This window comes from Pteropus alecto, unplaced genomic scaffold, assembly GCF_000325575.1.
Source record: "Pteropus alecto unplaced genomic scaffold, ASM32557v1 scaffold7, whole genome shotgun sequence".
Classification (NCBI taxonomy): domain Eukaryota; kingdom Metazoa; phylum Chordata; class Mammalia; order Chiroptera; family Pteropodidae; genus Pteropus; species Pteropus alecto.
Genome location: NW_006494614.1, coordinates 45,943,112 through 45,957,039, shown reverse-complemented (window position 1 = coordinate 45,957,039; position 13,928 = coordinate 45,943,112). Strand labels below are relative to the sequence as shown.

Sequence of the window (13,928 nt, the reverse complement as noted above, 5' to 3'; positions counted from 1 at the left end):
ATGACGTGATGAAAAAGGCTGATGCATTAAAAAAAATAATAAAGCTCACTTGGACAGCATCAGTGATCGCATTCTGAATTTTCCACATTCCAATTTCTTTATGCTTTAGTTCCTCTAAATTAGTGTCAGCTCCTAGGCCCTTTTCCTCTTAAGCTGATTCTAGTCTTTTTTTTCCAGCCCACTCACTACCAGATCCCTAGCCTCCACTGCTCCTATGAGACCAATTCCAGTCCCTACTTGCTGCTCCAGCCCGTGCGGAAGGAGGTCATCCACCTAGAGCCCTATGTTGTTCTCTACCATGACTTCGTCAGTGACTTGGAAGCTCAGAAAATTAGAGGGCTTGCAGAACCGTGGGTGAGTGTCTCCAAAGCCCACCCAGAACTATCCTTTGTGCCTGGAGTTCAGGAGTGTGAGAACGGGCAGACTGAACAACTAGACACTTTATCAGTCCAGAAGCTCAAAATGGCAACCATTCCATAAAACTAATCAGTAGTGAAAAAATATCACAGTAGTGGTTGTCTCTGGAGAGAGTGAATTGATTAGAAAGGGTACAAGGGGATTTTCCAGGGTGGTGAAATGTGCTCTCAATATCTTGTTAGAGATGTGGAGTACATGGCTAATGTATGTATTTTTGTCAAAACTCAGCAAATGGTACACTTGAGTTCTGTGTATATCATTGTATGTAAATTTAACCTAAAATAAGAAGGTATTCCCCTAAAATGTCCCTCACTCCATGTAATTAATTGGTAGAAGAAAAAAAAAGGGTGAAATGACAGGGGCAAGAGTGATATCCTGGTCTAGATTTACAGAATTACAGAGTGGAAAGATTACCTAGTTCAACTGTTAAAGAGGGGACTGAGTCCCAGAGAGGGGGAGAGACTCGATGAAGGTACACGTGTAGCTAGAGCCAGAGCAAGAACTCAGAGGTACACTGATTGCTGCTCTGCTAGTCTACCTGTTTGTATCAGTTATCTTAGGCTAAATTATGTTTGGTAATGAGCATACCTCAAATCTCCAGGACGACAAAACAAGTTTGCTTCTTTCTCACATTATATGTCTGTCTTGGGCTGGCTGCAGCTCTGCCCTACACTGTCTTCACTCTGGGACCCAGGCTGACAGAGCAGCCTCTGTTTGCGACATCACCATCTCCTGGCTCTTAAAGCTTCCACTTGGAAGTGCCAGATATTACTTCTGTCCACATTTCATTGATTAAAGCAGAGCGTGTGGCTACTATTGTAGTCAAGAGGGAAAGAATATCTAATTCTCCCGCAGGGAAGGCACTGCAAGTCACTGTGCCATGCTTGATGTTGATTGTAGGGGACGTTTTATTGTCCCCCAGGAAGTGTGGCAGATATTTAGAAAAAAAATACAGCCCACCCCACCACTATAACATGTTTATTGCCTCTTTACAAATGGCGCATTAAGACTGTCTCAGAATTACTCATGTCATTGTGCCCTTCGTGGTGTGCTGTTCATCAGGCAGCCATTTAGTCATTCATCAAGAGAACAGAGCCTGCTGTATGCCAGACACTGTGCTGGGTGCTGGGCTTCTACAAAAAGATTTAGTATTGGTCCTTGCCTTTAGGAGCTTACTGCATAATGGGGAAAAACAGATATTTACAATACCCTGTGTACATATTCTCATGGAGATGTGTGCAGGGAGTGGCACTATGGCAGCAGATAAAGGTGAGTCTTCCCCCTGAGGAGCAGATGGGGAAAGAAGAAGAAACAGAGAAGGCTTCCCCGTGGACGTGAAATTCATCGAAATGACAAGGTGGCAAAGGGTATTCGAAGCAGACAAAACAATCTGTGCAAGAGCCTGAGATGCAGTGTGCTCAGAGAATGCGGGAAGCTTGGTGGCTGGAGTGGTAGGAGGTGAGGCTCCATGGTGAGAGGTCATTAGGAAGCGCTGTGAATACCAAGCTGAGAAGTTTGGATTTTATCCCGTAGGTAGAGGGCGAGTTGTCAGACAGTTTTAAACAGGAGAGTGGTAAAATCAGATCTGCAGATTTCAAGGAAGTAGACATGGACCAGTGGAAGAAGAGTGGCAATAATCATTTCATCTAAAAACCTGTGCACTGAAGTCTGGAATCTTTGTAGAGAAGGTTTTTGAGACAATTAAGCTCCACTGGGGCATTGGAACAATGTATTTTCAATAGTTTCGGCTTCTCAGTGAGTCAGTGGGATCACTGGGCCAGTAGCTACTTTTTCCCTAGAATAACTTTGTTGCCATGGTAATAGGACATGCAGCCCACCTGGAGACATTCATTTAATTCCTCATGGCCACGTCATTTATTTGGCGTGCACAGACCTTGCCACACTCCCTTCCCCCAGAAGTGTCTTGCTGGAGTGGCTGATCCCTGTTTGGGTTTTTGGCTCTGCCGGAAATAAGCCCTGGATTACGTGGTGGTTGGCTGCCCCATAGGAGCTGAGCTCAGATGCTTCATTGGCTTATATTGAATTTATCTGCTTCCTATTCACTGTCCTTTTTCCAAAGAATGCTCTCTTGTCACTTCTTCCCCATCTACATCCTATATATTCTTAAAGACTCAGTTGAAACCCCAAGCCTCCTTCGGCCCACTAGCCCTGACCACTCTGGCCCACTTTCATTGGTTCTTTCAGTAGGAACCTTTTTTCAGAGCACTTTTTGGGGGCCACATCCAAAATAACCTTTTCTTCCTCTGAACTCAAAGCTTTTGTCACCGGTTGTTTGGTACTTTCATTTATTCTGTTAGTGTCTAGTATCACTAACAATTTCATGGACAAGCATCCTGAATCCCCAACTAGACTGTAAACTAGCCAGAATTATATGTTGTCTTTCTTGAAATGCCTTGCCCTGTGTTATGCCCTTTGCGGCCAGAGTAATCTTTAAAAGGTCAAATCCGACCATGTCAAGCCCTTGCTTAAACTATTTAATGGGTCACTTTTGCTCTTGAATGATGACAAAGCTCCTTGGCCTGGCTACTGCCAACCCCTTCTGTAGCATTGTCCCCCTTGCACTCAATACCCCAGCTGCACTGAACAACTGGCATCTCCGTGAACTAGCCTCCACACACACTCTTCTCTCTGCCTGAAATGCTCTTCCTTTGGCCTCTTTTCGCCTGCGTGATTCCACTTGTCTTTCGGGCATTCTAGGAAGCCTTCCTGTCTCTTATAAGGATGGACTAGATGCTCCTTCTCAGTATTTCCACAGCATCCTTGTACATCCCCACTGCAAGACTCATATCTGGTTTCATATGTTATATTTCCAATACCTAGCACAGTGCTTTGTACAGAGAACAACCAATAAATATGTCCCCCGAAATGAATGACTTGTAGATGTACAGTAAATAATTGTTAAAGGAATTAAGTACAAGGTGTCTCTTTAATAGGGAAAGGGGAGCAGAGATTCCCTAGGATTTTTTTTAAACCACTGATAGTTGCCTAAAAGAACAAGAGGGGGCATCTCCCCTCTATGAATCTCTCCTCTCTCCTCTATGAACGACTCAGAAGAGGATGCTGGTGAAGGATTAGAGAGAGGAAATATCAGTCACTGATTTTCTGCATCCTGATATTGTAGAGTGATAGGAACTCCTAAGAAGGTGTTTTTCATGTACTTCATTTTGTAGTTGGAGAAATAGGTCTAAGGAAAGGAAGAGGCTTTTCCAAGGGCATCTATCTGGTTTAGAAGCAGGAACATTAACATTATAGAAGCCTCCGGAAAGGGAAAGTGTTTTTGTCTCGTGCAGTTCTTGCCCTGTGCTCTGTTCTGACAGTGTGCGAAGTGGCAGGGCTGGATCTGTAGGCACAAGACTCTGGGTCATCCATTCATTTGCTCGTTTCCTCAGTATTGAGCATCCACTCCCTGCCAGGCCTTCTCTGGGCCCTGGGGATATAGCACTGACAAAAATCCAAGTCCTTGCTCTCATGGAGTGACATTCTGATGACAGCCACAGAAGTAGACACATCATTGTGAAAATAAATAGTATTTCTCTTTCTATCCCTGGTACAGTGCTTTTATAATTAGAAGCCACTTTATTTAAAAATAATGCAAATTTTATGTCCAGACATTCAGAACAAAATAAAAACATTCGGTTAAATTAGTGGCTTCATACCCGTTTGGTCCTCTCCCTCCGCGACAGCAAGGCAGTTGCAGCAGGGAAGATTTTGATTCTCCGTAAGGAAGGGCTTTTGTTAGACATGTTCAGGGGGAGTAGGCTGCCTCTGAGGGTAGAGAGTTTCCTGTTGTGGGAGGTGTTCATTTAATTCAACAAACTAAGTGCTTACTATCGGGCAGGTTCTGTGACAGACACTGGGATACGAAGATGAATGAGAAACAGAACTCGCAGTCTTGCAGATGCAGAAGGATTCAAATATCACTTTGTTTCAGTTCAGCAGACTTTTATTGAGCGCTTACGGTCTATCAGACTCAATGCTAAAGTTTATTTTCAGCTTTAAGATATTTCGTCACTTCTTTTTTTTTTTTCAAGATCCATAGTTATCACTAAATTAGTACCATGTGCAAAATATCCTTTAATTAGGGACAAACTGGTGATTGTTAGGTTTATGCTTAAAGAGGGGCATGTCTATAGAAATGACAGAGCCCTTCCTTTCACATCATAACCACTTGGACTTTCTCTTACGTCCTTCCCACCAGCTTCAGAGATCCGTGGTGGCGTCAGGCGAAAAGCAGTTACCAGTGGAGTACCGCATCAGCAAAAGGTAAGGGGATCCTTCCTCTGTGGGAGCTCCGGCCATAACTGCAGCCTGCCCTCCAGCCAGTGGCGCAGCTGACTGAAGGTCAGCAACAGCCATTCAGGTGCCATCAGAGATGCTGCTGGAGAACGTGTAGTTCCTGTTTCTATCTACATTCTTGTTGAGAGGGAGATATTTCCACTCCTTTCACCCAAGGACTTAACTAGGAGGCCATTAGAAAAAGACTTGAAAAAGGTCCTATGTCCTAAACCAAAAAAATAAGTGTGTAGTGGTTCTCTTAAACAGGATTGCTTTTCCAGAGAATATAGTCTAGTACCCATTTGTCATTCAACTTTACAAGACTCCATTCCCACCTCCTGACTCATATTCAAAGCGTGACTTGCCAACATTCAGGCAAGAAAGATGACTAGAATCTCTGGACGTGATGGCTTCTCTCTGGAGAGGCAGATTCAGCTGTGAGAGCCCAACTTTATCCTCTCCCCTCCATCCCAGACAGAGGCTGCTCTGTCAGGCTGGTCCCAGAATGAAGATAGTGTGGGGCAGAGCTTGTCTTTTTCCTCTTTGTATCACAGTGTCTGTTGCTTTGAACCTTCACTCTTCACAGCATCTAACACAGGGCCTGGCATTCAGTAGGCCTCAGAAAATGATTATTGAATGAATGAATGTGTGAATGTTGAGATAGAGCACAAAATGGACTGGGCAGATTTAGCATAGGAGTAGGTAATTAGGCATGGATGTCTGTCTTCCTGTCCTCCCTCCCTCCCGTCCACCTTTTCTCTCTTCTTTCTTTTCTTTTCCTTCCTCTAGCAATTGACATCATTCATTCATTCATTCATAGACATTTAGTCATTTAGGTCATCAGATTAATAATGCTCCAACCTATGATGTGTTTTAGTGCCTGGCTGAAGGACACTGCTGACCCCATGCTGGTGACCCTCGACCATCGCATTGCTGCCCTCACAGGCCTTGATGTCCAGCCTCCCTATGCAGAGTATCTCCAGGTGGTGAACTATGGCATTGGAGGGCACTACGAGCCTCACTTTGATCATGCTACGGTAACTATGGGGTCAGTGGCCAGTATCTTGAGGTGGAGAACCTGAGTATTATTTATTTCTCTGAGACAGAACTCTTGTAGGGATCCCCGGGAATACTAAGTGAAATCTTAGAATAAAGGTGCTTGTTCCAGAAAGATCTGAAAGCCTTGGTTTCAAGCTGATTGCTGCTGACTCATTTTCTTGTCTGCCACCATCCCCCTCCCTGTAATTTACTAGTGGGGAGGAGAATGTGGCTTGTCATGGAGTCTTCTGTCGAGTCTTACTCAGGGGCTTCCCAGTGAAGTTTATCCTTCCTCCAGTTGCTCTCCTTATGCACAAGTTTTACAATTCTATTTATATGAGATTTCTAGAAAAGGCAAAACTATAGAGACAGGAAATAAATCTGTGGTTGCCTGGGATTGGGGGTGGGAATGGGGGTTGACTGCTAACTGACATGAAAGAACTTTTTCAGCTGATGGAAGTGTTCTAAAATTGGATTGGTTACAGAACTGTTAAAATTTACTAAAACTCATTGAACAATGTATTTACAATGGGTGAATTTTATCATATATAAATTATATTTTAATTAATTAAACTGTCTGTGACCCAAAAAAAGGGGGGCGTCTCTTCAACAAATAATTGGGAACTCCAGTCTTATTACTTGGTATTCCTATATGATGACTATCTGTAATATTTTATATATTAATTTCTTTATTTCACCAAGAACCTGAAGGTGCCATTAACCCTTTATATAGTACTTTCACTATTGGCAAGCAATTCATTAGTATGCAGTTCACTTATATGAATGTCTAATAAATTAGTAAAAGAAAAAAAAAGTATATTGGGTACCCGCCAGCACAGATGGGATCAAACTCGACTAGGTGTATACAGCTCAAGGCTATATCCCATCTGTGACCCCCAATTTTCTCCTCCTTGTATTGTGATAGACTCCTGGCTGTCACTCTGGTGCCAACTGCATAAAATAATATGTTTTATTTTTGTCTCAGTCACCAAGCAGCCCACTGTACAGAATGAAGTCTGGGAACCGGGTTGCAACATTTATGATCTATGTGAGTCTTGCTCTGAATCAGGGCTTCTTACTTGATGACGATTTATGTCTCTCTTTTATTTGGTGTTTGGCCTTTAGTGGTCATTCTGAGCATTCTGATCAGGCACAGAGGGATAGTGGAAATGAGATCTCAGGAAAGGGGACACGTCTTGGATCCACAGCTGGTTGCATCTCTGGTTGATGACTCAAGCTGGCATGGAAGGTCACAGGCAGTGAAGAATATTGATATCAACCAAAAAATAGGACATCTTGGGGCCAATATCTCTCTGTTTTTTTATCCTCCCAATATCTTCTACAGCTGTTTCCCTGGTTACAGAGGCCCAGTTACTATGGTAAAGGTAGCCTAGCAATTTTAAATGGCAAATGCAAGTGTGTGTGTGTGTGTGTGTGTGTGTGTGTGTGTGTGCGCGCGCGCACGCGCATGTGGGTTTTAAGTATTTGAGACACTGTAATGGAATGCACTTTGGGTTAAGAGTCAGTTGGCCTCATTCTGGTTCTTCCACTTAAGATGTGGCCTCAGCACAAATCATGTCTATTCTTTGAACTAGTTTTCTTGTCCAGTGCCTCCTCATGGGGTTGTCATGAGAATCTGATGAGGTAATATAGGGGGATGTCACTGTGTAAAGTTTTCATATAAATGTTCCTATTGTTATACCCCACAAAGCAGGTAAAGGACTACATAAAGGGGCGGATCTTGAAAGGGTAGGATATGCCCTATTCTGTCATCTTCAGGTTGGGATGAAGACTTTTATAAATATTTCTAAAGACAAGCATTAATGTTTGTGGATAACATAAGAGTATTATTATAGGAAGAAAATAATCTTTAAAAAGTACAGAGGATTAAGTTGAAATCATGTTCATGATTTTCTGCTCAGATTGGACATCAGATCATTCCTGGTACAAACAGTGGGAAGTTTACAGAGGGAAGATGTCCCCCCCACCCCCTATGAGTCACACAGTCCATGCCCTGCCCATGAGCTTCATAGTACACAGATCAGATTCTCTTTTTAATTTGCTGGATAAGTCATTCCTTCCCACTACACTGTGAAACCGCAGGTAGAGGAACGCAGGCAAGTCCAGGTTACCCCTGCTGTATCTTGCTTATACCCACAATGGCTGACAACAGGGGTTAGAAGAGAACCACCCAGTTTGTTAGTTACTTGAAACACAGGAGCAAACTGTTGCTCTCATCACCCTTCCCAAAGGGCTACAGAGGGAGCCAAGAAAGGCGAAAATTCACCACTGCCATTTCTGGGTTCTGCATCACCAAGTTAGTCCAGTTTCCTCTAACAAGTGCCAACATCTTAATTGCTATAATCCTTGCTTTGTAACGCAGGTGAATATGGTGGGATCCATGAATGCTCTGGGAGACAGCTAGCCAGGGTGAGGTGTAAATTGGCACTATTGTGACATGGTGCTGGTGAGAAAATAATTTAGCAGTATGTATCAAAAGTATTAAATATATGCATACTTCTTTGATCCAATAATATTAATGCTTGGACTCTTTCCTATAAAAACAACCTAAAATGCAAAAGTATTTTTATTTATTAAGATATTCGATGCAGTGCTCTTTTAATAGTAAACATTAGGACATAACCTGAATTTATTAACATAATAACATAAAGGTTATGAGCAGGGACTTTGTAGTCAGATAGCATTCGCTTAGCTCAAATCCTGGCTTAGTCATCAAAGAATTATGTGACCTTTTGTAAAGTACTTAATCTCTTTGAGTCTCAGTTTCCTCATCTGTAAAATGTGAATAATAACAATAACAATCTTAACTTATAGAATTGTCGTGAGGAATAAGTGGGATGATATATTTGTAAGGACTTAGTATAGTGCCTAGCATATAGCCGGTCCTCAATAAAATTAACTATTAGTATGTAAACTATAACATCACCTTTTTTCTGGATGGTTGTTAAAATGATGAGCAATATTACTTTTAAGTGTTTTCCTATATTTTTCAAAATTTTTATGTATTTCTTTGACGATGAGAAAAATCTTCATACTAAGATCCTAGCATACATCCAAAATTCTAGAATATACTGGTGGTGAAATTCTTTAGCCGAGGTTACCAAAAGAGGGACTTAGTGGTCTGGGAAACATGCCGAAGATGCAATCAGTAGTTCCTATGATGCCTAACTTTCAAACTAATCGTTATAGTCTAAACAGTGCTCTGTGGGCCACAGGTCACGTGAAATAAATTTAATGGCTCTGGGCAACATTTAAGAATTCTGAACTAGGATAGCATAAAATATAATAGAAAATAACAGAAGGTATCTCATGTAGTAAGAATAATTTACAAAACTTTTACTTTAGGAGTTTCGTGTGTGTGTGTGTGTGTGTGTGTGTATGTGTGTGTGTGTGTGTGTCTTGGGTTGTGATATGAACATATTTCTTTCTGAGGGTCTCAAAGTTTGAATCATTTATTGTAGCCCTCAATAAAGATGTTAGCTGGAACAATAAATAAAGGGGGAATTCCTAAATGTAGTCTTCTTGTAGGGTTGCAGGCCAACACTGATGACATTGAGTAGGCTCCCTTAATTCCTAAATTGGGTGATTGTCTTTCAATACATAACTCCCAATACGTAACTCTCCCAGAGTTGAAATAAAGGAACACAGGAGGGAATCTATGCGGAAATGCCATCAGATGTAAGGTAGGGCAGAATTGGGAAGTCGGGGGCTATTTCAACTCTGGCTTTTCTTCTGGTGTTGTAGCTGAGCTCGGTAGAAGCTGGAGGAGCCACAGCCTTCATCTATGCCAACTTTAGTGTGCCTGTGGTCAAGGTGAGTGGGGGTCTGGTCCTAATAGATGGTGTAAGAATGCAGAACTAACACGCTAGCTTTAATTCTGTCTTTGCTTGCAAGCTTATTCCTGGGAGTAGGGGATCAGAGGAGGCCTTTCCCTATTTCCTAGAATCAAAGATAATCCCTCAGTCTTCTTGGTGACCACATGTTATTGTGCCTCTATTTTTTATTTTGTTACATTTATATTACAAGTAGATAATTACATATCTGCCGTCCTTATTACAGTAGAACTTCTCAAAGGTAAGAACTGTTTTATTAACCTTCAGATCCTCTACTACAGCAGTCCCCAACCTTTTGGCACAAGGGACCGGTTCTCCTATGAGAATCTAATGCCTGATGATCTGAGGTGGAGCTGGGGTGGTGATGCTAGCACTGGGGAGCGGCTGCAAATATAAATAAAGCTTTGCTCATTTGCCCACTGCTCATCTCCTGCTATGCGGCCCAGTTCCTAACAGGCCAAAGGACTGGTACCAGTCCGTGGCCTGGAGGTTGGGGACCCCCACTCTACAGCAACTGGTCCTCTCAGTCATTTATTTAATAAACTCTGAGGGCTGGAGGCACTGAGGATATTGAGGAAAACTCACAGTCCTTGTCCTCCAGGAGCTCACAGAAAAGGTAACAGACAGTAGCAACATCTGGAAATAGAGGTATGAAATCAAGTGAGGCCCAGAGGAGGGCTAAGTGGTAAGAGGTTTGTTTAATGAATGAATATTTCCCCAGAATTTCAGATTGATCGATCAATCAATCAATCAGTCAAGGATGGCAGCCCATACTGAATTCAGGAATGAAATGAGGCAAATAAATGGGATCATGCCTGTAAAGCATTTAGCACAGCGCCAGGCACATCCTAAGCAATCAATAAGTAAATGCAGGTATCTATGAATACTCAGGGGGTTGGCCAGGGTTAAAGTAAGTCTATAGGAAGTATATAAGAAAAAAAGCTGGGTATGGAGATAAAAAAGAACATATAGAACTTGGATTCAAAACACCCAGGCTTGAGTCCTGACTTTGCTCATTTCTCAGTTGCATTATTTAAAGCCCTAACTCTCAACTTCTTTGCTGGGGAGGGTGATAATACTGGCTTCTTGGGGGATGTTATTAGTGAATGCCTAATGAAGGGTAAGCATCTGAATTAAGTTCTTAGTTGTATGAGGAATGTTTCTTTCACCTTATGGTTTTTGAGTACCTCTCCTCAGTAATCCAGTGACTCGTGGCACTTGTCACATTGTCTTGTCCTGGTCTGTTTTTATGTCTGTCTCTCCCACAAAACTGTGAGCTCCTGAGAGCAGAATTAGACATGATTTGTCTCGCATCTTCAGGGCCTAGAGCAGAGTAGGCCCCGAATAAATGATGTATGCATGAATGAATGAGTAAAGAGCAACTAACACTATGTTGTGCCGTTTTATGCATGCCTGGCCCCAGTCTGCATGGACAGTTTTCTTGTAAGGACATGCATGCATTTGTTTTCAGTCATGTGCTTCCAAAGACAGATCCTGGGTTGACCACCCTCCAACCTTGGACGGGGCCCTTTTGTTTTCAGAATGCAGCACTATTTTGGTGGAACCTGCATAGGAGTGGTGAAGGGGACAGTGACACACTTCATGCTGCCTGTCCAGTCCTGGTGGGAGATAAATGGGGTAAGGCCTGCCTTTCTGGGAGTAAACGGAAAGGGGGCAGATGGAAAATAGCATAGCCTTTTCATTCCAAAAGCTTTGTTACAATGCCACATTATATTGAGATGATCAGATCCTGGGCAGTTGTCCCCGACAGATTGGGAGCCCACAAAGGGAAGGAATCCCATCACAGAGCAGATTTCAGTAAAAGTTCATTGACCTGACCAGACAGTCCTTGATTCCTGAGCACAGCTGAAAAGGAATATAGTGCTGAGCCCCAGTCCTGTATTCCTAGATAAGAACCATCAGGTGCCTCCCCATGAGGAGATAGTCAAACAAGGGAAGAGATAAATAAGTAGGGGACATGTTCATGTCATATATGTGTCCAAAAGCACTTAGCTCCAAAGACAGAAAAAGTAGAAGAGGGACTCTCATACTGAGATGGACATTGCCCAGAGAAGCCACCCCTTTCCGCTCATTACTCTGGAATGGCACCGTGGGGGAGGTAGGCTTTTAGGAGCTGCATGAATGAAAGGTGAGTGGCTCTTAGAATCCACTGGTTCAAAAATTAATCTATAGTAGACAAGATCTGTCAGGGACTTTTTCCAGGGGACAGTATCCTCTTTGCTATTTATCTCTGCTGGAAATAACATGGTTTAGTCCATAGCAGGGCTGGGACCAGGGTGAGGCAAGTGAGTTGCCTGGTGCAGAATTTAAGGAGGCCGTTGCACAACCCTGTGAATGACTGCCACTGTCTACTCTTGAGCCTGCTCTCTTCTTTCTCCCCATTCTCTCCCAGTGGCCAACAAGTGGATACACGAGTATGGACAGGAATTCCGCAGACCCTGCAGCTCAAGCCCTGGAGACTAAGATGTTGGCAGACAGAACATTGGTGGAGTTCTGTGGCTTTCCAGAGAAGCCAGAAGCCAGAAGCTGGGGGAGGAGGGGAGAAAGGGGAGTAGCCTTCTGGAAGAGGGCCTTGTCAGCATTGCCTGTTCCTCACAGATGGGAGACAAGGAAGTGGGCTTTCCCAGAGAATCTACCTTGTTTATTCTCCAGCTCCGAGTCACAGTAGAGTGGACAATTCAAAGGACTGGGCAAGAAGGCTGGAGAGAGGTTTCTGGAGCTCACACACTCTGTTGGGAATAGGACATATCAACAGTCTCTGGGGTTTGGTTAGTGGGGCTTTTGCCATTCTGAACCTTGACCATAGGGGCCCAGGAGTGGCAATGAGGACACCTGTAGGCAGTCTAGCCTGGCTCCTATGGCTTTTTGCCCTTCTGCGCAACTTCTGCTGAAGACTGAGCAGAGAGTGTCTCTATATTGGGAGTGTACCTCATATGATACTTTTTAAGCAGAAAGCAATTTCTTTTTTTATGGGACGATTTTTTAATAATGCTACTTTTTAAATCGGGGACATGTTTTTTAATGCTACTTAATAGCATAAAAAATGTATACAAATCGTTTTTCACAACCGAGAATATTCTTGCGTTATAACATTGAGTGAAAAAAAGCAGAGCGTAAAATTTTTATGCCATAATCTCAACTCGGCTCACCTCCCACTGCTCCCCTCTCACTACATTCCAGACACAGGGCATTCTTTCTGTTCCTCAAAACCACCACGCTCATAGTCCTCAACATCATGCCCGCTTCTCAGGTCTTTGTATTTGCTGCTCCCTCGGATCCTCCCCTGGCCAGCTCTTCTCATCATTCCACTCTTGGCTCAGTGTCATTTCAGAGAGGCCTTCCCTGACCACCTGACCTTCCAGCCATTTTCTTTCACGTTTACTGATTTTATGTTCTTCATAACATGTTTCGCAAATTGAAATTACTTTAGTCATTTGTTTAATTGTGGCCAGTTGCCTTCCCTGCAGGGTGAGTGCTTTAAGACCCCACTGTACTTTGTAAATGCCTCTATTATAGCCCCCATCTCACTGAATTTCAGTATTTGTTTATTCGCCTGGCTGCTCACACTAGACTCTGCGCTCCTTATTCCTCTTGGTATCCCTAGAAGAAGGTCTGCTTTAAAATAAGTAGGCATTCAGCAAATATTTTAAGGTAAATGAATAAGAAGGCATCCTTTGAGCTGTGCTTTGAGGGGACACGTTGAATATTTATAGGCAGAGACCTAGTGAGGAGAAGCATTTCCCAGCAGGACTAGCAGGAGCTAAGGCAGCATTGATGAGTGACTGTAATATTTGAGCATTTATGCAAAGAGCACAGTCCAGGCGACTTGGCTCAAGTTCTTCAACAGGGATAAGAGTGTATGTCTTGCTCACAAAGAAGCCACACAGTTGGAGGACTGAGTGGTGGGATGCTGTGCTGCCTCCGCCCCATCCCTGCACAGTGCACTTCAGGATTCTGCTTCCCCGAGTTCTGTGGCCCCAAGGAAGGGGTCGTGATGTGCTGATAACCAGCTTTCTGCAGAGCCTCTGTGAGTACCTGGTTGCATCCCCAGTATTTCTGCTGAGTGCGCCAAGATTCTGGAAATCCTCTTAAGTAAATTATTGTCATGGAGGGGAGGAAAAATAATGTTCCCTTTACCCTTCAGTGTTCTCAGCTAAGACATCTGTAATAAAAGATAGGTTAATAAGAGAAAACAAACAGAAGTTTATTAACTTGTATATATCATGTATACATGGGAGACAGGGAAAATTAGTAACTCCTTGAGGTGGCTTAGAATTCAAGATTAAATACTACCTTAATAGG

General features: G+C 43.1%; 1 protein-coding gene across 1 annotated transcript in view; it reads left to right on the top strand.

Annotated features, from left to right (window-relative positions):
- P4HA3 (prolyl 4-hydroxylase subunit alpha 3) overlaps positions 1-13,158 on the top strand; it is a gene marked incomplete at its 5' end in the record, with an annotated part of 30,844 nt that extends 17,686 nt beyond the window's left edge. The window contains 7 exons of the mRNA XM_025042878.1: positions 178-354; positions 4,637-4,701; positions 5,591-5,750; positions 6,737-6,799; positions 9,517-9,585; positions 11,147-11,243; positions 12,019-13,158. Of these exons, the coding sequence (XP_024898646.1) occupies positions 178-354; positions 4,637-4,701; positions 5,591-5,750; positions 6,737-6,799; positions 9,517-9,585; positions 11,147-11,243; positions 12,019-12,089 (702 nt within the window). The remainder of the gene's footprint in view (positions 1-177; positions 355-4,636; positions 4,702-5,590; positions 5,751-6,736; positions 6,800-9,516; positions 9,586-11,146; positions 11,244-12,018) is intronic.
- Positions 13,159-13,928: the final 770 nt, after the last annotated feature.